Raw genomic sequence first — 27,804 nt, 5'->3', positions numbered from 1 at the left:
GCTTCCACACAGGTGTGAACCACAGGTGTGAGTTAATTAAGCAATTAACATCCCATCATGCTTAGGGTCATGTATAAAATGCCCAGTTGCCCATTCGTTTGGCTACCATGGCTAGAAGAAAAGATCTCAGTGACTTTGAAAAAGGGATCTCAATGGAGTATGGGGGGTTTAAAAGGGTGTGTGTGTGTTTCTCAGTCACCAGATCTCAACTCAATTGAACACTTATGGAAGATTCTGGAGCGGTGCCTGAGACAGCGTTTTCCATCACCATCAACAAAACACCAAATGATAGAATATCTCGTGGAAGAATGGTGCACTTAACACATGAACACCAGTCAATGATTCTTTGGAAACACCACCTGCTGATGGAGTGGGTTCAATGCTGGGTTCAGTCAGATGGGAAGGGACCATCTCCAACCAGCCGCCATTCCCCCTCCTTTCATATCTCCAAGGCTGCGTAAAAGTAAGCATTTCACGGTAAGGTCTACACTCGTTGTATTCGGCGCGTGTGGCGAATAAAGTTTGATTTGACTTGAAATGGCACCCTATTCCTATGGGCCCTGGTCATAAGTAGCTCACTATAGGAAAAGGGTGCCATTTGGTACGTAGCCCATATATCCAACTGTACCACAGCCACTTTCCCTGCCGTATACATCACTATTATTACTCCATTATTGTTACAGTGCACTAGATTATTACCAGGCACTGCATTATCTTCTTATTCTCTGGCCTAAATAACTTACTCCTGGACAGCTCACTTTGAGAGGAATAATACAACTCATAAATAGGCCATTCTAGAGTTGGGGCTTCTTTAGAGGGTATAACTTTTATGACTGAAACGGAATGTATAGCTAGCTGCTAGTATATAAATGTACATTTTAGTCATTTAGCAAACACTCTTATCCAGAGCTACTTACAGGAGGAATTAGGGTGAAGTGCTTTGCTCAAGGGCACATCCACAGATTTTTCACCTAGTCCGCTCGGGATTCGAACCAGCGAACATTCGGTTACTGGCCCAACGCTCTTAACCGCTAGGTTACCTGCCGCCCTGTGCACAAAGTATATCCACGTGACCAGCTGTATCTAAGTGGTCAATTCTGCAATTAAGTGAGAAAAGCAGCAGACACCCAAGGTCCCTTGAGGACTGGAGTCACCCATCCCTGGACTAGGTATCTTTACAGTCAGACTTGCATGAACCGAGTTTTGCCATCCAGGCTGGGCTGAGGTCTCATCTGCTCTGAGAGGTACCTTATATATCGTATAAACTGTATATTGCTTATACCATTATTGAGTTCCCCTATTGTGTCAGGTCAGTATCTTAACAGTGTTTGAACCAAGTGGTGCCATGCAAGGCACGTCTGAGGTCTCACCTGATCTGTCCCCAGGGCCCTCCGGAGGCGTGTCTGCCACTGCAGCACCTGCATGACGATGGCCTCCCAGCGGCGCTCCAGGTTGACGGTGAGCAGCTGAAGCTGCAGGGCCTGTTGGTCTGAGTCTGAACCACTCTGCTGCTCCTGCAGCCGCTGGCACAACCTCAGTACAGAGGACACGCCCTTACGCCTTCCACGTACCTCCAGACACAGAGACTAGAGGGGGGGGGCATGGAGGAGAGGAGGAGGGAGGAGAGGGAGAGAGAGAGGAGGAGATGGAGGAGAGAGAGGGAGGAGGGGGAGAGAGAGAGGAGGAGATGGAGGAGAGGGAGGGAGGAGGGGGAGAGAGAGAGGAGGAGATGGAGGTGAAGGAGGGGTGAGGGAGAGTGAGGGAGGAGAGGGAGGAGAGGGAGGGGTGAAGGAGAGTGAGGGAGGAGAGGGAGAGAGGAGAGAGAGGGAGAGAGAGAGAAAGAGAGAGTCAACATAAAAATGTAAAAAGTTCGGAATACTCCTTTAGAGCACATTTCATAGTGTACAGTAGGTTTTAAGAGGACTACTTACAGTAGCCTTTGTAACCGTATTAATTGGCACCATGGTGGGGAGTGGGGACTCAGGAGAAGAAGTCATGAATACCAGCATGTGTGTACGAGTCTTTATAGTTCAAAGAGTTAGACGAAGCTGTCAAACCATTAACAGCCAAAAACCTGCTAATGAACTTAATTGAATATGGCCATCGTATATTTTTCCTCTCTCTGTAAAGCCTACAAATGTGTGATTTTAAAATGAGCATTTTATTATTCTCTTTAAAGCCGTGCTTCTTTTCCCTACTGCTCCTACTACTGCTGCTGTTTTGCTTAAATGTGGCTTAATGCAACCCAGACCCTGCAGTGTCTCAAATGGTACCCTATATAGTGCACAACTTTTTACCAGAGCCCCTGGTCAAAAGTAGTGCACTGTTTAGGGAATAGGGTACCATTTGAGACACAGTCCCAGCCTCTCCTTTTCCCTCCACAGCCACACTTCAGGGGCGACCAGGGACTACCCTCACTACGCCCCGACTACCCCCCTACGCCACTGATGAGGTCTCCACAACAATATGCCCTGTCAGGATTGCATGTAAATCAGGCTCCTACCCCCTTTTATGTCTGCCATAAAGAGGAGAAATATTCAACATTAAAAGGGCAAAGCCACCACTGTAGGCTGCTTTAACTTCAGTACACTAGCTGCTGCAGCATGTGGTGGTATGATGTCCCATGTAATGGAACTGCAACATCCACAACACATACTAACACCTTCTTAAACAGTGAAACACCAATGTGTGTGTCTGTGTGTGGCCCCCTTTTTAAATATGCAGCGATGGCATAGTGACTAGAGAACCAATGCTCCTTCCTGTCTGTGTGCAAAAGGACAAAAACATTGGGAGAACAATTTATGTAAATCCTGCTTGCTCTGCAAAGCATTCCCTTACATTTTCTTTACATTTTCCAATAAATATTAAACACTATTACATTTAAATTGGATTTTTCTCAGCAGTTTCCACCCCATTTTAGCATATATTTACAGCCCTCCCTGGTCTTTTTAAACAGGTAATGTGATTGCAAAATGCAATGGCTGTGTTCTGAGAGGAAGGGGGATGGTTGTTGTCAGTGATAAAGTTACCCTGTACAATAGCCATGGGTTTAGAGAGTCAGTAGCCCCTCAACAACTGACAGATTACTGAAAAATACACACATGAACTACATCCCAAATGCCACCCTATTCCCTATACAGTGCTCTACTTTTGACCAGGGCACATGTTGCCATTTGAGATACAGGCCTATTGTAGATACACACTCAGACACACTACAGGCTCATTGCAGTAGATCCTGAAGTTGCTTATTTCTCTCTCAGACTGGTTCTTATGTAACTACAGGTAAGTCAAGGCAAGCAAATGCATCTCATATTAATATCAGCTACAGTACTGCTCCACACTATCAGATTAGAAAGCTACAACTATGGCCAATAGCATCATGCTAAATGGGCACTGGAATATCAAGCTTTTTACATTTTCAAACACCCTCCTCGCAACTCCTTCGGTCTCATTCTTTCTGCATTGCTGCGTTTCATAAACTGATTTCCCCTCCTGATTGAGTCCTAGCCTTATTGACATAGAGGCTAGGGGTATCTGCCAATATTTGCTAAAAAGCTTTTCCAAATGCATGGAGCAGTGGAGTGGGCTGTCTGCATTCCCCCTGTGTGCAGACTGAGAACCATACAATGAGTCCGTTTCAAGGGACGGGCTACCAGTCAGTGCTGCTAAAAAAACTGGCCTCTCTCCAAGACGCTCTATTGTCCTTATCCAGATATCACAAAGCCCAACCAAAAAAACACAACAAAAACCAAAACGGCCATCTCTCAAATGAACTGGTCTGTCAAACCCACCTAACAGATGGTTTTTAATAAAGGAATCTTAAGATCAGCTGCCTGGTAATATGCAGCCCCGGTCGAGCTGGAAACACAATCTAGAGGCTGTTAGAGATGACTATTAGAGATGGCTATTCAGAGCTCATCACATCCTCCTCAGGAGTCAGGACTCTATCACAGGGCATGCTCCATCTTGTGTACTGTATTCATCTGCAGTAGGTTGCAGACCCAGTCCTATTAGAGCAGCTACAGTCATCACAGCACAGGCAAATGGAGACCTCCCAAGTACGCATCTCTGTCTCTCAATGCATCCTCTTTACATAAAAGCAGGTCTACAGTAGAGGTGTAGGATCTTAATTTGATCATTCAACATGAGATGGTTGCTTAAACAGAGATTAAGCCTAGTCCTGGACTAAAAAGCTCTTTCAATTGAGAATGCTTTTTAGTCCTGGACTAGGCTTAATCTGTAACTGGGAAACCTGCCCTAAATGAGTTTTAAAAACGGTGCTATAGTGCATACTGAAAACTTGTGAGAACTTGACTATCTGTGATATTAAAACCATACTGTCTATGCAACAACTATCAGGAATCAAGGTAAGACCCAAGTGCAGACTGTGTGAAGTTAACAATGTTTATTGTAACCACAGGGGGAGGCAAACGACAGGTCAAGGCAGGCAGGGGTCCATAATCTAGAGTAGAGGCCAAGGTACAGGACAGCAGGCAGGCTCAGGTCAGTAACCCAGAGGTGGAGCAAAGGTACAGGATGGCAGGCAGGCTCAGGGACAGGGACAGGCAAAGTGGTCAGGCGGCCGGGTACAGGGTTGGGGACCAGGAGCAGAGACAAAACGCTGGTTGACTTGAACAAACAAGACGAACTGGCACAGACAGACAGAAAAACAGGTATAAATACCCAGGGGATAAGTGGGGAAGATAGGCGACACCTGGAGGGGGTGTAGACAAGCACAAGGACAGGTGAAACAGACCAGGGAGTGACAACTACAGGTGTATGATCTTAATTTGATCACTTTTGTTGCTGAGAATTTTCCTGCATGGCAGGAAATGCAGATGAGCTTCATGATTTACATAAATTCACTGAAAACCCACACTAACACACGGTTAAATTAACAGTATTGTATTTTTCATGTAGGATAATTTTGGACAGCTAATAGCCTAACCACGGATCAAGCAACATTATGGACTAAATGTTCAAATCCTGTTGCTGCAGGATTGTCTTGCTGCGAATTAAGATCCTACAACTGTACCTTCAAGGGCGAGATTTTGGTTACATTTCCCCTAATAAAATCCACTATAATTTTCAGAGAGAAGTACTACTCTATGATATGACGTTATAAAAAATAAAGAGACCTCAAAATAACACCATTCTACAGCCAGTGGTTCAATAAGACTAGGGGAGAAATTGTGGTCAGAGTGTATGTCGCAAAATGTTGTTTGCTGTTCTCTAAAAGAACATATCGACAGATCTCCTTCTATCCTTTATATCCTCAGTCTGTCCATTTTTAATACATGTGGACAAGATGGCGATGACAAGGACAAACGAGACGCCCTCCAGTTGAAAGGAACAGAAACAGGGATTTAACTCTGACAGTGACCCAGTGGATATTCAATCAATTACCATTAATTAGAAATCTCTGATTAATTCTATTTGTTGATTAAGTCAATTAAAACCACAAGCACTTGTTATCTCAAATGAGTGTAATGAATTCTTGTTCCCACACACATATTCCCATAGTTTAGACTCACTGCCTCCAGCTCAATCCTTTCTGTCACTTACTGCCAGCGTCTTTCTCTGTCTCTCTCTCTCTCTCTCTCTCTCTCTCTCTCTCTCTCTCTCTCTCTCATACAACACTAGGAAGACACCTGAGTGTCTGACAGGGAATTAGCTTGGGTAATAGACTGATTGAGAAATAGTTAGGGGGTTGTATAACGAGATACATCTAAGCCAACAGGAACCTGTGTACCCTCAGGCCTGGAGGGAAGCTAAAGTCATTCTGCTGCCCAAGAATAGCAAAGCACCCTTTACTGGCTCAAACAGCCTACCAATCAGCCTGCTACCAACCCTTAGTAAACTTTTGGAAAAAAATGTGTTGGACCAGATACAATGCTATTTCACAGTGGACAAATTACAACAGATTTTCAGCACGCTTATAGGGAAGTGCCTAAGGTGCGGGGAAGGGCACTCAACATGTACGGCAAATGACTGCTACTGAAAAAACAGATGTGTTATGGCTTTACATCCTCTGCTATATCATGTATCAAAAGTGACCTGTCTAACAGAACACAGAGGGTGTTCTTTAATGGAAGCCTCTCCAACGTAATCAAGGTGGAGTTGGGCATTCCCCAGGGCAGCTGGCTAAACCTCAACTCAATCTTGCAATGAATCTTGCAATGTGGAAATTGAGCAAATTGAGGAGACTAAACTGTTTGGAGTAACCCTGGATTGTAAAATGTCATGGTCAAAACATATTGACACAACGGTAGCTAAGATGGGGAGAAGTCGGTTTGTAATAAAAAGCTGCTCTGCTTTCTTCACATCGCTATCAACAAAACAAGTCCTACAGGCCCTAGTTTTATCGCATCTGGTCTACTGCCCAGTCATATGGTCAAGTGCCACAAAGAGGGACATAGGCAAATTACAGTTGGTCCAGAACAGCACGGCTGGCCCTTAAATGTACATGGAGAGCTAACATCAATAAGATGCATGTCTCTCTCTCCTGGATCAAAGTAGAGGAGAGATTGACTGTATCACTACTTGTCTTGTCAGCTGTACAAGGAAATAAGAAAACAGGAAAATGCCCGCCCAGAGGCGGCACTCCTAGTGGCCGGGGACTTTAATGCAGGAAAACTGAAATCATTCTTACCTAATTTCTATTAGCATGTTAAACGTGCAACCAGAGGAAAGAAAACAATGGACCACCTTTACCCCACACACAGAGACGCATACAAAGCTCTCCCTCGCCCCCCATTTGGCAAATCTGACCATAATTCCATCCTCCTGATTCCTACTTACAAGCAAAAACTGAAGCAGGAAGTACCAGTGACTCAGTCAATAAAGAAGTGGTCAGATGATGCAGATGCTAAGCTACAGGACTGTTTTGCTAGCACAGACTGGAATATGTTCCGGGATTCCTCCGATGGCATTGAGGAGTACACCACATCAGTCACTGGCTTCATCAATAAGTGCATCGATGACGTCGTCCCCACAGTGACCCCAACCAGAAACCATGGACTACAGGCAACATCCGCACTGAGCTAAAGGGTAGAGCTGCCGCCTTCAAGGAGCGGGACTCTAACCCAGAAGCTTATAAGAAATCCCGCTATGCCCTCAGATGAACCATTAAACAGGCAAAGCATCAATACAGGACTAAGATCGAATCGTACTACACCGGCTCCGACGCTCGTCGGATGTGGCAGCGCCTACAAAATATTACAGACTACAAAGGGAAGCACAGCCGCGAGCTGCCCAGTGACACAAGCCTACCAGATGAGCTAAATCACTTCTATGATTGCTTCAAGGCAAGCAACACTGAGGCATGCATGAGAGCATCAGCTGTTCCGGACGACTGTGTGATCACGCTCTCCATAGCCGACATGAGTAAGACCTTTAAACAGGTCAACATTCACAAGGCCGCTGAGCCAGACGGATTACCATGACGGGTGCTCTGGGCATGTGCTGACCAACTGGCATGGGTCTTCACTGTCATTTTCAACATGTCCTTGATTGAGTCTGTAATACCAACATGTTTCAAGCCAACCACCATAGTCACTGTGCCCAAGAACACTAAGGTAACCTGCCTAAATGACTACAGACCTGTAGCACTCACGTCCGTAACCATGAAGTGCTTTGAAAGGCTGGTCATGCATGGCTCACATTAACACCATAATCACAGAAACCCTAGACCCACTCCAATTTGCATACCGCTCAAACAGATCCACAGATGATGCAATCTCTATTGCACCCCACACTGCCCTTTCCCACTTGGACAAAAAGGAACACCTATGTGACAATGCTATTCATTGACTACAGCTCAGCGTTGAACACCATAGTGCCCTCAAAGCTCATCACTAAGCTAAGCATCCTGGGACTAAACACCTCCATCTGAAACTGGATCCTGGACTTCCTGACGGGCCGCCCCCAGGAGGTAAGGGTAGGTAACAACACATCTGCCACGCTGATCCTCAACACTGGAGCTCCTCAGGGGTACGTGCTCAGTCCCCTCCTGTACTCCCTATTCACCCACAACTGCATGGCCAGGCACGACTCCAACACCATTATTAAGTTTGCAGACGACACAACAGTGGTAGGCCTGATCACTGACAACGACGAGAAACCTGGCCGGGTGGTGCCAGAATAACAACCTATCCCTCAACGTAAACAAGACAAAGGAGATGATTGTGGACTACAGGAAAAGAAGGACCGGGCACGCCCCCATTCTCATCGACGGGGCTGTAGTGGAACAGGTTGAGAGCTTCAAGTTCCTTAGTGTCCACATCACCAACAAACTAGAATGGTCCAAACACACCAAGACAGTCGTGAAGAGTGCATGACAAAGCCTATTCCCCCTCAGGAAATGAAAAATATTTGACATGGGTGCTCAGATCCTCAAAAGGTTCTACAGCTGCAACATCGAGAGCATCCTAATTGGTTGCATCCCTGTCTGGTATGGCAACTGCTCAGCTTCCGACCGCAAGGCACTACAGAGGGTAGTGCGTACGGCCCAGTACATCACTGGAGCTAAGTTGCCTGCCATCCAGGACCTCTATACCAGGCGGTGTCAGAGGAAGGCCCTAAAAATTGTCAAAGACTCCAGCCACCCAAGTCATAGACTGTTCTTTCTGCTACCGCATGGCAAGCGGTACCGGAGCACCAAGTCTAAGACCAAAAGGCCAAAATCCTGAATAGCTAATCAAATGGCTACCCGGACTATGCATTGTGTCACTTTAACTAATGCTACACGTACATATTATCTCAAATAGCCCGACTAACCGGTGCACCCACACATTGATTCTGTACCGGTACCATCTGTATATAGCCTCGCTACTGTTATTTTGTACAGTTTTTTTTATTTCTTTACTTATCAATTGTTTACCTAATACCTATTTTTTATTTAAAAACTGCACTGTTGGTTAAGGGCTTATAAGTAAGCATTTCACTGTAAGGTGAAATGTTGTATTCGGCACACGTGACAAATAAACTTTGATTTGATTTGATTTCTTATGACAACAAGTATTATTTTATATTGACATGAACTCTCAATTCAGTAAGCATAACGGCATAGTCACTATATCATCAAAATGCCCTTGTTGTTAGTGTGGTTGAAGATGGTGTAGGAAGGCAAGACTTTGTGCTCAAGGTGAATTGAAGATGCCTCAATGCAAGTAAACCAAACAGGACTGATCAGCAAGCCAAAACACGGTAGTTTAGTGCACAACAGCCCAGAATCCAGCCTTTCCTTCGCCTGTCAACATACATACAGCAGCATTAATGAGAAACCAGTAGACGACATCTTCATAATGTAACCATACTATAACCCCAGTTTAATTGAATTAAAAGGCTTTTAAGATATGGTATACCAGACTTCCCAGAGGGGGACTAAAATTAGGCTCTATTGTGTTCGGACTGCTCTGGGGGGCCAGACAGTTCAATTTAGTCACAGCTTCCATTTAATAATACCTTTCTCCCACCACTGTCTCTCAACCATATTGCTTCTTTTTGAAGGTTAAACATTGCCTATCAGTTAGAAAACATTCCCACAGATTACATGCCAAGCTTTGGCATTAAGGGATGAGTATTTTGCCCACAAACCAAACATCCTCCCTCATAATCTGTTGTAATACCAAATGTTTTAAAGAAGGATTAGATTGATAATATGTCACTGAGGAAGACGTAGAGTGTTCTATTTCACAATTATCTCCTCCTGTTCACATTGAATTGCTCCCTCCTACCATCTCAAGCAAAGAGAGCTAATTCGTTTTAATCTCTCCCCGTAAGAAGCCCCAATTTTCATTGAGGTCAAACTTTGGCTCGTGCAGCAAGAATCAAACCATCCCATTTATTAATTCTCACCAGAACCTCATTTCTATTTTTAGTCTTTTTCGACTAGAGAAATGGATTACCGACTTGTTCCAAGTGGAGTTTCTTTCTCTGTTGGACAGACTGCAGTGACCTCCCCCTATCTCCTCCACACTCCGAGAGCAGTGAGATGCCACCATAGATTTGGAGATACCAGCTCTAACGTCAGTTTCTCAACGTGGGGCCGGGATCTCACCTGGGGGGTCAGGCCCAATCTCTTCTCATCTCTCTGCCTGGTCTGGGTCCATCTACACCCTTCAACCCCCTCTCTCTGACTGACCTCCTCCCTACAGCACAGCCCCCGCTCTGAGCCACTAGGTTAGTCTAGGCTACTGTGGCCGGCGTCCCGCTAATAAAATATGACAGCCCAGATATAATATCAATACTTTCTCCATGATTAGGAATAAAGAACTCCTGTTCTTTGCCAAGTGCTAACCACATTAGAGGGGCTGTCTGATTGCGTAGCTTCACATGTGAGAGAAGAGCCAAACGCAGCGCTAGATTCTCATCTGGCCTTAATGGGGAGCAGACAGGTGACGGCGCTGGAACGACACGCTCATTACTGGACATGCACACCGGACGGACCCACCCAGCGTTTTTAGTTTTGAACATACCTCTGGTGTCTGACCAGTTTGAATAGCCCCTATTACATTGACAGTCTCTCACAAATACCCTAATTGATAGCATTATTATCATGTTGAGGTTATTTGTTTGCTTTCTCACGTTAGCGGGGATGAATGGGTGTTATTCATAAGGTATTAGCGACATCCTCTTCAACATCCTCACAGCTTTATCTTTCTTTTTATGGAGGAGGGTATAAACTGGGATCCACTGCTAGTTGGATGTGTTTAAGCGTTTTGGTTGGGTGCGTTGGTTTTATGGTGTGGCGGTAATCCTGTTATGAAGATTAGATGGGAGATGGTTAATGCTTTGTGATGCACCCAAAAGAAACTCTCCTAGAGGATAATTAGGTAAAGATCCTGAATGGAGTAATACTGTATTTTGGACGTCACTGCATCAGACATGGGGACCAGTTCACGTGTTATTTGGGTTGACATTCGCCATATTCCAACCGAGTATTGCTCTAGAACCATTAGAATGATTTTCAGGTTCAAATTGTACCATAATATTGTTTTTGATTTTCTGTGTGTGGAAAAACAAATAAGTATAATCACACAAAAAATTATGATTTTGATATACAGTATTCAGGCCCCTAGACTTTTTCCACATTTTGTTGTTACAGCCTTATTCTAAAATGTATTAAATAGTTTTTTTTCTCATCAATCTACACACAATACCCAATAATGACAAAGCAAAAACAGGTTTTTAGAAACATTTGCAAAAGTATTACAAATGTAAAACTGAAATATCACATTTATATAAGTATTCAGACCCTTTACTCAGTACTTTGTTTAAGCACCTTTGGCAGCGATAACAGCCTCGAGTCTTCTTGGGTATGATGCTACAAGCTTGGCACATCTGTTTTTGGGGAGTTTCTACCATTTTTCTCTGCAGATCCTCTCAAGCTCTGTCAGGTTGGATGGGGAGCGTCGCTGCACAGCTATTTTCAGGTCTCTCCAGAGATGTTTGATCGGGTTCAAGTCCGGGCTCTGGCTGGGCCATTCAAGGACATTCAGAGACTTGTACCGAAGCCACTCCTGCATTGCCTTGGCTGTGCGCATAGGGTCGTTGTCCTGTTGGAAGATGAACTTTCGCCACAATCTGAGATCCTGAGCGCTCTGGAGCAGGTTTTCAAAAGGATCTCTCTGTATGTTTGCTCTGTTCATCTTTCCCTCGATCCTGACTAGTCTCCCAGTTCCTGCCACTGAAAAGCATCCCCACAGCATGATGCTGCCACCACCATGCTTCACCGTAGGGATGGTGCAAGGTTTCCTCCAGACATGACGCTTGACATTCAGGCCAAAGAGTTCAAACTTGGTTTCATCAGACAAGAGAATCTTGTTTCTCATGGTCTGATTGTCCTTTAAGTGCCTTTTGGCAAACTCCAAGTGGGCTGTCATATGCCTTTTACTGAGGGGTGGCTTCCGTCTGGCCATTCTACCATAAAGGCCTGATTGATAGAGAGCTGCAGAGATGGGTGTCCCTCTGAAAGATTCTCCCATCTCAACAGAGGAACTCTGGAACTCTTTCAGAGTGACCATCGGGTTCTGGGTCACCTCCCTGACTAAGGCCCTTCTCCCACGATTGCTCAGTTTGCCAGCTCTAGGAAGAGTCTCGGGCTTCCAAATGTCTTCCATTTAAGAATGAGGGAGGCCACTGTGTTCTTGGGGACCTTCAATCCTGCAGAAATGTTTTAGTACCCCTCCCCAGATCTGTGCCTGGACAGAATCTTGTTTCGGAGCTCCAAGGACAATTCCTTCGACCTCATGGCTTGGCACTCTGACATGCACTGTCAACTGTGGGACCTTATATAGACAGGTGTGTGCCTTTCCAAATCATGTCCAATCAATTTAATTTACCACAGGTGGACTCCAATCAAGTTGTAGAAACATCTCAAGGATGATCAATCGAAACCGGATGCACCTGAGTTCAATTTCGAGTCTCGTAGCAAAGGGTTTGAATACTTATGTAAATAAGGTATTTCTGTTTTTTATTTGTAATAAATGTGAAGCATTTTCTAAAAACCTGTTTTCGTGGGTAGAGAGTCTAGTCTAGTGAACTACAGCACTGTACTGTATGTACCTGACTGACTGAGCCTCTACTCTAGAGAACTACAGCACTGTACTGTATGTATCTGACTGACTGAGCCTCTACTCTAGAGAACTACAGCACTGAACTGCATGTACCTGACTGACTGAGCCTCTACTCTAGAGAACTACAGCACTGAACTGCATGTACCTGACTGACAGCCTCTACTCTAGAGAACTACAGCACTGTACTGTATGTATCTGACTGACTGAGCCTCTACTCTAGAGAACTACAGCACTGAACTGTATGTACCTGACTGACAGCCTCTACTCTAGAGAACTACAGCACTGAACTGTATGTATCTGACTGACTGAGCCTCTACTCTAGAGAACTACAGCACTGAACTGTATGTACCGGACTGACAGCCTCTACTCTAGAGAACTACAGCACTGTACTGTATGTACCTGACTGACAGCCTCTACTCTAGAGATCTACAGCACTGAACTGTATGTACCTGACTGACTGAGCCTCTACTCTAGAGAACTACAGAACTGTACTGTATGTAACTGACTGACTGAGCTTCTACTCTAGAGAACTACAGCACTGAACTGTATGTACCTGACTGACAGCCTCTACTCTAGAGAACTACAGCACTGAACTGTATGTACCTGACTGACTGAGCTTCTACTCTAGAGAACTACAGAACTGTACTATATGTAACTGACTGACAGCCTCTACTCTAGAGAACTACAGCACTGTACTGTATGTACCTGACTGACTGAGCTTCTACTCTAGAGAACTACAGCACTGTACTGTATGTACCTGACTGACTGAGCCTCTACTCTAGAGAACTACAGCACTGAACTGTATGTATCTGACTGACTGAGCCTCTACTCTAGAGAACTACAGCACTGTACTGTATGTATCTGACTGACTGAGCCTCTACTCTAGTAAACTACAGCACTGAACTGTATGTATCTGACTGACTGAGCCTCTACTCTAGAGAACTACAGCACTGTACTGTATGTATCTGACTGACTGAGCCTCTACTCTAGAGAACTACAGCACTGAACTGCATGTACCTGACTGACAGCCTCTACTCTAGAGAACTACAGCACTGAACTGTATGTATCTGACTGACTGAGCCTCTACTCTAGAGAACTACAGCACTGAACTGTATGTACCGGACTGACAGCCTCTACTCTAGAGAACTACAGCACTGTACTGTATGTACCTGACTGACAGCCTCTACTCTAGAGATCTACAGCACTGAACTGTATGTACCTGACTGACTGAGCTTCTACTCTAGAGAACTACAGAACTGTACTATATGTAACTGACTGACAGCCTCTACTCTAGAGAACTACAGCACTGTACTGTATGTACCTGACTGACTGAGCTTCTACTCTAGAGAACTACAGCACTGTACTGTATGTACCTGACTGACTGAGCCTCTACTCTAGAGAACTACAGCACTGTACTGTATGTACCTGACTGACTGAGCCTCTACTCTAGAGAACTACAGCACTGTACTGTATGTATCTGACTGACTGAGCCTCTACTCTAGTAAACTACAGCACTGAACTGTATGTATCTGACTGACTGAGCCTCTACTCTAGAGAACTACAGCACTGTACTGTATGTATCTGACTGACTGAGCCTCTACTCTAGAGAACTACAGCACTGAACTGCATGTACCTGACTGACAGCCTCTACTCTAGAGAACTACAGCACTGTACTGTATGTATCTGACTGACTGAGCCTCTACTCTAGAGAACTAAAGCACTGAACTGTATGTACCTGACTGACAGCCTCTACTCTAGAGAACTACAGCACTGTACTGTATGTACCTGACTGACAGTCTCTACTCTAGAGAACTACAGCACTGCACTGTATGTACCTGACTGACAGCCTCTACTCTAGAGAACTACAGCACTGAACTGTATGTACCTGACTGACTGAGCTTCTACTCTAGAGAACTACAGAACTGTACTATATGTAACTGACTGACAGCCTCTAGTCTAGAGAACTACAGCACTGTACTGTATGTACCTGACTGACTGAGCTTCTACTCTAGAGAACTACAGCACTGTACTGTATGTACCTGACTGACTGAGCTTCTACTCTAGAGAACTACAGCACTGAACTGTATGTACCTGACTGACAGCCTCTACTCTAGAGAACTACAGCACTGAACTGTATGTATCTGACTGACAGCCTCCACTCTAGAGAACTACAGCACTGTACTGTATGTATCTGACTGACTGAGCCTCTACTCTAGAGAACTACAGCACTGAACTGCATGTATCTGACTGACAGCCTCTACTCTAGAGAACTACAGCACTGAACTGTATGTATCTGACTGACAGCCTCCACTCTAGAGAACTACAGCACTGTACTGTATGTACCTGACTGACTGAGCCTCTACTCTAGAGAACTACAGCACTGAACTGTATGTACCTGACTGACTGAGCTTCTACTCTAGAGAACTACAGCACTGTACTGTATGTACCTGACTGACTGAGCTTCTACTCTAGAGAACTACAGCACTGTACTGTATGTACCTGACTGACTGAGCCTCTACTCTAGAGAACTACAGCACTGTACTGTATGTAACTGACTGACAGCCTCTACTCTAGAGAACTACAGCACTGTACTGTATGTACCTGACTGACTGAGCTTCTACTCTAGAGAACTACAGCACTGTACTGTATGTACCTGACTGACTGAGCCTCTACTCTAGAGAACTACAGCACTGAACTGTATGTACCTGACTGACAGCCTCTACTCTAGAGAACTACAGCACTGTACTGTATGTACCTGACTGACTGAGCCTCTAGTCTAGTAAACTACAGCACTGAACTGTATGTACCTGACTGACAGTCTCTACTCTAGAGAACTACAGCACTGAACTGTATGTATCTGACTGACTGAGCCTCTACTCTAGAGAACTACAGCACTGAACTGTATGTACCTGACTGACAGCCTCTACTCTAGAGAACTACAGCACTGCACTGTATGTACCTGACTGACAGCCTCTACTCTAGAGAACTACAGCACTGAACTGTATGTACCTGACTGACTGAGCTTCTACTCTAGAGAACTACAGCACTGTACTGTATGTAACTGACTGACAGCCTCTACTCTAGGGAACTACAGCACTGTACTGTATGTACCTGACTGACTGAGCTTCTACTCTAGAGAACTACAGCACTGTACTGTATGTACCTGACTGACTGAGCTTCTACTCTAGAGAACTACAGCACTGTACTGTATGTACCTGACTGACTGAGCTTCTACCAGAGAACTACAGCACTGTAGAAAGCCTCTATCTAGAGAACTACAGCACTGTACTGTATGTATCTGACTGACTGAGCCTCTACTCTAGAGAACTACAGCACTGTACTGTATGTATCTGACTGACTGAGCCTCTACTCTAGTAAACTACAGCACTGAACTGTATGTACCTGACTGACTGAGCTCTGCCTCCTGCTGAGATGTGTTCAGCCCAACTGTAATGGGGCCAAGTCTGGATATTGAATCTATTTACAGCAGAATTGCCCAAAACAGATAGATGATCATTAAATGGTCCTCTTTCTCTTTTTATTTTATATTTGTATCTCTTTTTCTATTTAGTGCCATGGCTCCTCTGTCCATACACATTGCAGTTATCAATATTTTAATCTTTTTTCCTCAGGCATTTTCTCAAGAAATCAATGCTTCCCCTCTGTGCAGTGTGACATCTTATCAAAAGAAAAGTCTTCTTTTATAAAGTGTTATTTCTCTCAGCGTTGACTCCGTATATATTTAAGGTTTCTTCCCTCTATCGCTAGTAGTCACTCAGCGGGATGAAAGCAATCTCAACTCCACAACCTGTGTTGTTACACGGCCTGATTAATATCCTGTGTTGTTCCTCAAGCTTTTTAAGTCAAATAATAGTTTCTTCGAGATTTGCTTGAGTCAAAATATCTTTGATTTATTTATTTTCTCAAGCATTAGTTTAATTACAAATATATATATACAGTATTAGTGTACTTGAAGTGAAAACCAGACACTCAAAGCTGCCTGTTTTGGAGTATTTGACACTAGGTACAGGTACAGTAACTCCCAAACTAAAGAAAACACTTGAGTAAATTAGGGATAAGTATATTGAAAGCAGGTGCTTACACACAGGTGTGGTTCCTGAGTTAAAGACATGCTCTGGTACTTTGGCGAGTAGTAAGTATTTTTTAAACCTCCCGCTTTGGGCTGGATGTGTCAATGTGTAGTTCATACATGCATAATATATGAGCAGAATTACTGTTTTACCTCAATTAGCCACAAAATCCCTAGTTTGAAAGCAACTGTTTTCTGGAAGCTGTGCAGCACCATTTTACCTAAATTTACCCCCAGACACCTGGGCCAGACACCTAGCAATTCGAGTTTCAGCTAATGAGCTTCAGCGCTATGTCATTTAAGTGACAGCTAGCAAGACACACACACAGCAGAGCCAGAGAGAGAGCAATGATATGGTGCACATATCTACAATTTTCAGGGACCACTTTTGGCTTGTGGGCACTACATTCAGAACTACTGGCTAAAAAGTGTACAAAAATATCGGAGAACATCTTTAATTAAACAATCAACACCCATCATGCTTAGGGTCATGTATAAAAATGCCCAGTTGCCCATTCTTTTAGCTACCATGGCTAGAAGAAGAGATCTCAGTGTCTTTGAAAGAGGGGTCTCAAAGGAGCAGAGGGCGCTTAAAGGGTGTGTGTGTGTGTGTGTGTGTGTGTGTGTGTGTGTGTGTGTGTGTGTGTGTGTGTGTGTGTGTGTGTGTGTGTGTGATGGAATTTCTAGTGGTGGAATGGTATCACATCCCTCCAATAGAGTTCCAGACACTTGTAGAATCTAGGCCAAGGTGTATTGAGGCTGTTCTGGCTCGTGGTGGCCCAACGCCCTATTATGACACTATGTTGGTGTTTCTTTGATATGTGATGATATATGATATATGATAATTCACACCTTCATCCTTCATACCTACAGTAGCAGTCCCCAGTGTACCTAGGACTCTAGTACATGGATATTCAACCTAGGGTCTGTAGACCTCTAGTGCAGGGGGTCTGCAGAAAAATATTATGGTGTATATACAGTGCATTCAGAAAGTATTCAGACCCCTGGACTTTTTACACATTTTGTTACGTTACAGCCTTATTCTAAAAGGGATTATATAACTGTTTTTCCTCATCAATCTACACACAATACCCCACAATGGCAAAGCGAAAACAGGTTTTTTGACATTTAAGCAAAATAGAAATACCTTATTTACATAAGTATTCAGACCCTTTGTTATGAAACTCAAAATTGAGCTCAGGTGCATCCTGAGAACCTTCCAGAAGGACAACCATCTCTGCAGCTCTCTACCAATCAGGCCTTTATGGTAGAGTGGCCAGACGGAAGCCACTCGTAAGTAAAAGGCACATGACAGCCCGCTTGGAGTTTGCAACAAAAATAAACTAAAAGACTCAGACCATGAGAAACAAGATTCTCTAGTCTGATGAAACCAAAACTTTCTGGCCTGAATGCCAAGCGTTATGTCTGGAGGAAGCCTTGCACAATCCCTATGGTGAAGCATGGTGGTGGCAGCATCATGCTGTGGGGATGTTTTTCAGAGGCAGAGACTGGGAGACTAGTCAGAATCGAGGGAAAAGTACAGAGAGATCCTTGATGACAACCTGCTCCAGAGTGCTCAGACTATGGTTGAAGGTTCATCTTCCAACAGGACAACGACCCAAAGCACACAGCCAAGACAACGCAGGAGTGGCTTCGGGACAAGTCTCTGAATGTCCTCGAGTGGCCCAGCCAGAGCCTGGACTTGAACTCGATCGAAAATCTCTGGAGACCTGAAAACAGCTCCCCATCTAACCTGACAGAGCTTGAGAGGATCTGCAGAGAAGAATTGGGAAATTCCCCAAATACAGGTGTGCCAAGCTTGTAGCGTCATACCCAAGAATACTCGAGGCTGTAATCACTGCCAAAGGTGCTTCAACAAAGTACAGAGTAAAGGGTCTGAATACTTACAGTACCAGTCAAAGGTTTGGACACACCTACTCATTCAAGGGTTTTTCTTTATTTATAATATTTTCTACATTGTAGAATAATAGTGAAGACATCAAAACTATTAAATAACAGATATGGAATAATGTAGTAACAAAAAAAGTGTTAACTTCACTAGGGTGGGGGCAGCATTCGGAATTTTGGATGAAAAGCGTGCCCAAAGTAAACTGCCTGCTACTCAGGCTCAGAAGCTAGGATATGCATATAATTGGTAGATTTGGATAGACAACACTCTAAAGTTTCCAGAACTGTTAAAATAATGTATGTGAGTATAACAGAACTGATATGGCAGGCGAAACCCTGAGGAAAATCCATCCAGGAAGTACTATTATTTTGAAAGGCTGTTTTTCCATTGAAAGCCTATCCACCATACAAAGACTTAGGACCCAGTTCACAATCTCTATGGCTTCTTCTACATGTGGCCAGTCTTTAGGCATTGTTTCAGGCTTTTACTCTGAAAAATGATTGAGATACAGCACTTTCAATGAGTGGACAGTGGAAATTTCCAGACATGAGTTGACGAAGCTTTTGTCCGGTTGAAATATGATTGATTATTTATGACAAAAACAACCTGAGGATTGATTGTAAACATCGTTTGACAGGGTTTCTATGAACTTTTATTGTACTTTTTAGATTTTTCGTCTGTCTGTTGTTCCAATGGATTGCTGAACAAAACGCACCAACAAAACTGAGGTTTTTGGACATAAAGAGGGACATTATCGAACAAAACGAACATTTATTGTGCAACATGGAGTCTTCGGAGTGCAACCATCTGAAGATCATCAAAGGTAAGTGATACATTTTATCGCTATTTCTGACTTTTGTTACTCCTCTTCTTGGCTGCTAACTGTTTGTAATGATTTGTTTACTGGGCGCTGTTCTCAGATAATCGCATGGTTTGCTTTTGCTGTAAAGCCTTTTTGAAATCTGACACAGCGGTTGGATTAACAAGAAGTTTATCTTTAAGCTGGTGTATAACATTTGTATCTTTTATGTATGTTTATTATGAGAATTTCTGTTTTGTTGAGTTTCACGCTCTGCAATTTCACCAGATATTGTTTGAGACAGAGGATGATTGAACAAAATGTGCTAACAAAACTGAGGTTTTTGGATATAAACATGGACTTTATCGAACAAAACGACCATTTATTGAGTAAATGGGAGTCTTGTGAGTGCAAACATATGAAGATCATCAAAGGTAAGTGATTCATTTTATCACTATTTCTGACTTGTGTAACTCCTCTACTTGGCTTGTTACTGTTTGTAATGATTTGTCTGCTGGGCGCTGTTCTCAGATAATCGAATGGTATGCTTTCGCCGTAAAGCCTTTATGAAATCTGACACCGTGGTTGTATCAACAAGAAGTTTATCTTTAAACCCATGTATAACACTTGTATGTTTCATGAATTTTTATAATGAGTATTTCTGTTTTTGAATTTGGCGCTCTGCAATTTCACTGGATGTTGGCCAGTGATGACAGCTTTGCACATTTTCTCAAACAGCTTCATGAGGAAGTCACCTGGAATGCATTTCAATTAGCAGGTGCGCCTGGTTCAACGTTAATTTGTGTAATTTCTTTCCTTCTTAATGCGTATGAGCCAATCAGTTGTGTTGTGACAAGGTAGGGGTGATATGCAGAAGATAGCCCTATTTGGAAAAAGACCAAGTCCATATTATGGCAAGAACAGCTCAAATAAGCAAAGAGAAACGACAGTCCATCATTACTTTAAGACATGAAGGTCAGTGAATCCGGAACATTTCAAGAACTTTGCAAAAACCGAAGAAAAACTAAATCGCTAAAACCATCAAGTGTTATGATGAAACTGGCTCTCATGAGGACCGCCACAGGAAAGGAAGACCCAGAGTTACCTCTGCTGCAGAGGATAAGTTCATTAGTGGAGTTGCCAGCCTCAGAAATTGCAGCCAAAATAGATGCTTCACATCTCATCATCAACTGTTCAGAGGTGACTGTGTGAATCAGGCCTTCATGGCCGAATTGCTACCAATAAACCACTACTAAAGGACACCAATAAAAAGAAGAGACTTGCTTGGTCCAAGAAACACGAGCAATGGACATTAGACAAGTGGAACTCTGTCCTTTGGTCTGATGAGTCCAAATTTGAGATTTTTGGTTCCAACCACCGTGTCTTTGTGAGACGCAAAGTAGGTGAACGGATGATCTCCCCATGTGAAGTTCCCACTATAAAGCATGGAGGAGGAGGTATGATGGTGTGGGGGTGCTTTTCTGGTGACACTGTCGGTGATTTAGAATTCAAGGCACACTTAACCAGCATGGCTACCACAGCATTCCCGCTTAGTGGGACTATCATTGGTTTTTCAACAGAACAATGACCCAACTCACCTCCAGGCTGTGTAAGGGCTATTGACCAAGAAGGAGAGTGATGGAGTGCTGCATCAGATGACCTGGCCTCCACAATCACCTGACCTCAACCCAATTGTTTGGGGTTTTAGGCTGGGTTTCTGTACAGGACTTTGTGACATCAGCTGATGTAAGAAGGGCTTTATAAATACAATTGATTGATACATTTGATTGAATTGAGATGGTTTGGGATGAATTGGAACACAGAGTGAAGGTAAAGCAGCCAACAAGTGCTCAGCATATGTGGGAACTCCTTCAAGTCAGCATTCCTCATGAAGCTGGTTGAGAGAATGCCAAGAGAGTGCAAAGCTGTCATCAAGACAAAGGGTGGCTACTTTAAAGAATCTAAAATCTAAATATATTTTGATTTGTTTAACACTTTTTGTCAGGGCTTTCGGAAGGATCGGACCAATACGCAGCGTGATCGTAGTTCATCATCTTATATTCAGTCGTGAAACTAATGCAATAAACCATACACTTGAAATACAAAAAAACAAGAAAGCCGTGACGCAGAGCAGGCATACACTACTCACAAAATAATCACCCACAAAACACCAGTGGGACAAACATCAACTTAAATATGGCCTCCAATTAGAGACAACGACAACGGGCTGCCTCTAATTGGAGGTCATGCCAAACAAAAACTAACCTAGAAATACAAAAACTAGAAACTAAACATAGAAATACAAAAACGGACAAACACCCCCTGTCACGCCCTGACCACTCTACCATAGAAAATAACAACTTACTATGGTCAGGACGTGACACTTTTTTGGTTACTACAGTGGGGGAAAAAAGTATTTGATCCCCTGCTAATTTTGTACGTTTGCCCACTTACAAAGAAATTATCAGTCTATAATTTTAATAGTAGGTTTATTTGAACAGTGAGAGAGAGAATAACAACCAAAAAATCCAGAAAAACACATGTCAAAAATGTTATAAAATGATTTGCATTTTAATGAGGGAAATAAGTATTTGACCCCTCTGCAAAACATGACTTAGTACTTGGTGGCAAAACCCTTGTTGGCAATCACAGAGGTCAGACGTTTCTTGTAGTTGTAGCCTTCCCTGTAGCTCAGTTGGTAGAGCATGGTGTTTGCAACACCAGGGTTGTGGGTTTGATTCCCACGGGGGGCCAGCACAGAAAAAAAAAAAAAATGTATGAAATTGTATGAAATGTATGCATTCGCTACTGTAAGTCGCTCTGGATAAGAGCGTCTGCTAAATGATCTAAATGTAAATGTAAAGTTGTCCACCAGGTTTGCACACATCTCAGGAGGGATTTTGTCCCACTCCTCTTTGCAGATCTTCTCCATTAAGGTTTCGAGGCTGACGTTTGGCAACTCGAACCCTCAGCTCCCTCCACAGATTTTCTATGGGATTAAGGTCTGGAGACTGGCTAGGCCACTCCAGGACCTTAATGTGCTTCTTCTTGAGCCACTCCTTTGTTGCCTTGGCCGTGTGTTTTGGGTCATTGTCATGCTGGAAAACCCATCCACGACCCATTTTCAATGCCCTGGCTGAGGGAAGGAGGTTCTCACCCAAGATTTGACGGTACATGGCCCCGTCCATCGTCCCTTTGATGCGGTGAAGTTGTCCTGTCCCCTTAGCAGAAAAACACCCCCAAAGCATAATGTTTCCACCTCCATGTTTGACGGTGGAGATGGTGTTCTTGGGGTCATAGGCAGCATTCCTCCTCCTCCAAACACAACGAGTTGAGTTGATGCCAAAGAGCTCCATTTTGGTCTCATCTGACCACAACACTTTCACCCAGTTGTCCTCTGAATCATTCAGATGTTCATTGGAAAACTTCAGACAGGCATGTATATGTATTCTTGAGCAGGGGGACCTTGCGGGCGCTGCAGGATTTCAGTCCTTCACGGCGTAGTGTGTTACCAATTGTTTTCTTGGTGACTATGGTCCCAGTTGCCTTGAGAGCATTGACAAGATCCTCCCGTGTAGTTCTGGGCTGATTCCTCACCGTTCTCATGATCATTGCAACTCCACGAGGTGAGATCTTGCATGGTGCCCCAGGCCGAGGGATATTGACAGTTCTTTTGTGTTTCTTCCATTTGCGAATAATCGCACCAACTGTTGTCACTTTCTCACCAAGCTGCTTGGCGATGGTCTTGTAGCCCATTCCAGCCTTGTGTAGGTCTACAATCTTGTCCCTGACATCCTTGGAGAGCTCTTTGGTCTTGGCCATGGTGGAGAGTTTGGAATCTGATTGATTGCTTCTGTGGACAGGTGTCTTTTTTACAGGTAACAAGCTGCAGTTAGGAGCACTCCCTTTAAGAGTGTGCTCCTAATCTCAGCTTGTTACCTGTATAAAAGACACCTGGGAGCCAGAAATCTTTCTGATTGAGAGGGGGTAAAATACTTATTTCCCTCATTAAAATGCAAATCAATTTATAACATTTTTGACATGCGTTTTTCTGGATATTTTTGTTGTTATTCTGTCTCTCACTGTTCAAATAAACCTACCATTAACATTATAGACTGATCCTTTCTTTGTCAGTGGGCAAACATACAAAATCAGCAGGGGATCAAATACTTTTTTCCCCACTGTACATGATTCGTGTTATTTCATAGGTTTGATGTCTTCACTATTATTCTACAATGTAGAAAATAGTAAAAATAAAGAAAAACCCTTGAATGAGTAGGTGTGTCCAACGTTTTGACTGGTACTGTATGAAAATGTGATTTTTAATAAAAAAAAAAAAGATTTGCTAAAATATTTAATAACCTGATTTAGCTTTGTCATTATGGGGTATTTAATGTAGATTGATGACATTTTTTTATTACATTTTTATCCATTTTAGAATAAGGCTGTAAATTAACAAAATGTGGAAAAAGTCAATGCGTATGAATATTTTCCGAATGCATTGTATTTTAAAAAGAAGTGGTAGAAAAGAGGAAAATATCTTCTAACGATTTCAACTTTATTTCTCAACTCCTAATATTGAGCAATTTACACTCATTCGAGCCAATTACACTCACTGGAGTATCTGACATAGTCTTTGAAAAAGCACCCGCGAGTACCCATCGCGGCAAGTGCCGCTGGCTGCTGGTAAGCTTTCTTGACTTGGACATAAGGTTTTTTCCAATGTAATAAGCGTTGAATTTCATGTAATATAATTACGCAAAATCAGAATAGTTCCCATGCCTGATATTAGTGCACATTATTTTTGTTGTTGTGAGTGCCCTTTTAAATGGCGCACACGTCTTCTCCATCTCTATTCTCCCTCATAAACATCCCATGCCCCCCCTTACCTCTTCCCTTTCTACTGTATCCCTGTGGAAGTGGTAGGTTACTGTAAAATTGTCCCATGAAAATCATTATCATTATCAATACGTTAAAACACTTCTCAATGAGTTTATATGGTCATTGACAGTGTATTATATAGGTCTCCCACCATTCTATTGTGATATATATGCACATCAGTCATCTATTAACTTTTTATCTGTTGATTTGTGAATGCTTTACATGCTAGCTAGTTACTGTACTTTTCTCTGTGCATGTCGTCATTGGGCTGGCATGGCTACTCATGTCCCCTTTCGTTGTTCCTTTGAACTTTGCAGAGGAGTTGGCGTATAAAGGGCGGCACAGCATTTGTTTCTGGAAGTTTGTCCTGTCATTATCAGAGAAGAAAAGATCAAGACCAACCCTGACCCTTCGGTCATCTCCACCGGTCACACCAACACATGGTTAACCTTTGTTTAACCAGCTCAACAGCTGTATTAGTCAACATATCGTTTGGAGATGCAGTACCTTTCTAGCTAATAGTTAGCTATGTTAGCGCCTATACTTATACCCCAGTATAATGTGGGGAAGGCAAAATAATGAAACACCATCTACCAAATTCATTTTAAAATGCTGATTACTTCGCATTGCCCTTATCATTCACCTGATGACAAGACGAGGACAAATGTTTTGGGCTGACGCATGATGGGTGTCACTGGGTCGCCGGTTTGCTTGGGGTCCCTGGGAAAGAAAAGGTTGAAGACCCCTGCCGTAGTAGTCAGTGTCTTTCTAAAGGAGCTGTCCCTACAGCCCAGACCAGGTGAAAGTTAGACCCAGATCAGTAGTAGTGTTATGACAGTGTTCTGCCCAGGGGGCCTTCATCTACTCTGGATGTGTGTGTGTGTGTGTGTGTGTGTGTGTGTGTGTGTGTGTGTGTGTGTGTGTGTGTGTGTGTGTGTGTGTGTGTGTGTGTGTGTGTGTGTGTGTGCAGTGCTCAGTCTCTACCTTGAAGTGCTGCAGCTGGGTGGAGGCCTGCAGGTCCTGCTCTTCTTCCTGCCTCAGACAGGAGTTGAAGATGAACAGCTCTGTGTCTCTCAGCCACACCTTCAGATCCTTGATCCTGCCCTCCAGCCGGCCCAGCAGGCTGCTGGTATGAGGGGACAGGGCAGAGCGAGGGTCCTGGGATGGGCTGGTGCTCCCCACAGACTCCCCCAGGATCTTCTGAGGAGACCAAGAAGAGAGGAGGAAGGAGAGTTAGAGACTGTGACAGTATGTACAATCATTTCAGAGAGTTACAGAGTACTGTTGTATCAATATACTGACAGCAGGTGGGAAATATACTGCAACATTATTGTGATCTGATAGCTCTCTCTGTTTCACACTTCTTTCCCTCCTGGCAATGCGACATTCTAGCAAAAAGCTCATGAAGTTGTCCATTTCAATAAGCAAATAAATGTGCAGATGTTGTTACTATCAACAAGTCACAAACAGTGCTGATCATACCATGATTATTGCTACCTTCTAAAGATGAAGGCGGCTAATTCTGGACGTATTTTCAGTACTGCCGTATATTCAGCGTTGCCGCTCAGAGAATCACACAGAAAGGAGTAGATAACAATCAGAAGCACAAATACCCTCCAACGATTTCCCAAATAGGACTCTGCTGAGCAATTTCCCCCTCCTTCTATAACAGAGCAAACAGCACCACGCTGTGTATAGCCCCAGCCTGACAGACACTGGCTATGACCAAAATAGCACCCTATTCCCTACATAGTGCACTACTTTTGACCAGTGCCCTGGTCATAAGTAGGGCACTATAGAGGGTATAGGGTGCCATTTGGGACATGGGCACTGCCATGTGAGTGAGTTCCCACCTGCCTGGGAAATGAGAGCTACGCTATAGCTACTTTTGGAGCCAGAGTCTCTCACTCACACACACACACACACACACACACACACACACACACACACACACACACACACACACACACACACACACACACACACACACACACACACACACACACACACACACACACACACACACACACACACACACACACACAGGGGTTGAACTCTGTATGCAGAGGAGCCCAATTGTAGAGTGGCAAAACACTCCATTATCCAATTAATACACACACTGGTTGGTTTAATTGGCAGTCCTTTGTGTTGGTGCTGTGTGCTGGTGGATGTTTTGCAAGCTGTAATGGAAACAGATGTGATTATGAGTGAGTGAGTCAGCAATGAAGTGGCCATTTTGGGGCTAGATCGCTGGCTGGCTGCACCAATTAAACACTGTGTGTGTTGATCCTCCATTATAGCTCCTTCTTTATTAGCCTCCACACCTGTGTGGCTGTCAGAGAACGTGTTAATGGCAGACCAGAGTCTATGACTAGATGGGTTTGACTTGCATGTTTTAGAGTCAATGTGAGAAACAAATGAGCACTTAATACTACAGTGGTGTGATGTGAAATGATGGAGTAGGAAGTGAAAAATAGGAGAGGACACCTAGCTTTAAGATATTGTCAGTGAGGTGATATGAGTCACACATATCCCTAAACAATTCCACTGATTGGGATTTTCAATATTGATTCCAATAGCGTTCGACTTTGATTATCTGTACCTCACAACTCCATAAGTGTCCTTTGGGCTTACTGAAGTGGCTGCCTCTCAGCAAAGAGCATCGTATTTGTTCCCTCCCTTAACAAGAATCCCTCCCGAACATTCTCTCTCTCTCTCATTCGGTTTCATTTTCTCTTCCTCTCTCTCTCTCTCTCTCTCTCCTCTCGTTTGAATATCGATAATTTGAAAGCACTCAATGAACTCCAGATATAGCCATTGTTTTTGCCCTGTGATGAACAGAGCGCTGCAGAGAGAGAGAGGTGAAACCAAATGCCCTTGGAGGGTCAGGGATACAAAAAAAGGAATTTATTGCCACTTTATTTTGTTCTGGAACAGTTTGCAATCATAAATTCTTCATAAGCAGAATACTTCAGAGAATGGTCTGTCTTCATAAATATATACGACAGAGGACATCAATTTCATTTAATTCACAATTTGTGTCAGCACAGCAGATGCCAATGCCTGACTTGATAGGGTTGTTTAATATGCAATTGAGACGGCGTAATGTGCAGTGCAGGGAGCAGAAATTCGCAGATTAAACTCCCCGCACCACTGCCATTTCATTCTGGCGGCTCTCTGCCCGATGCCACTCACCACAGACCAAAGAAATATTCCTTCGCTAAACAGAACTTTGTTTATGCATGAGCATCCTGTTCAAACGTCACACGTTTATTTGGGATCTCAGTAGAACTTTAATCAGCTGATTGCTGTGGTGGAAAAGAAAACGTGTTCGTTTGTTGTTTAATTTCCAAACAGCATCTCTTTAGCTTGGGAAAGGAATACATATGTTTATCTAGCTCACACCAACCCACTCAAACACACGCACACACACACTCATTTCTTCTATGCGACAGTACGCATTGTTTTAGGTCTATGTGTTAGAGTGAAAATATGCCTTGGAACTCAGACATTACAGAAATGACAGCAGGTACGTGTGTTTGAGTTG

General features: G+C 43.5%; 1 protein-coding gene across 2 annotated transcripts in view; it reads right to left on the bottom strand.

Moving 5' to 3' along the window:
* The window catches only part of LOC106601921 (A-kinase anchor protein 6), a 191,310-nt gene that overhangs the window by 20,865 nt on the left and 142,641 nt on the right, over window positions 1-27,804 (bottom strand). For both annotated transcript variants that reach the window (XM_014194357.2, XM_014194363.2), the window contains exons 12-13: window positions 25,242-25,457; window positions 1,371-1,586 (exon numbers count right to left, since the gene is read on the bottom strand). In XM_014194357.2, the coding sequence (XP_014049832.2) occupies window positions 1,371-1,586; window positions 25,242-25,457 (432 nt within the window). The remainder of the gene's footprint in view (window positions 1-1,370; window positions 1,587-25,241; window positions 25,458-27,804) is intronic.

This window comes from Salmo salar, chromosome ssa01 (assembly GCF_905237065.1).
Source record: "Salmo salar chromosome ssa01, Ssal_v3.1, whole genome shotgun sequence".
In the NCBI taxonomy this organism is placed as follows: Eukaryota; Metazoa; Chordata; class Actinopteri; order Salmoniformes; family Salmonidae; genus Salmo; species Salmo salar.
This window is presented reverse-complemented; position numbering and strand designations above follow the sequence as displayed.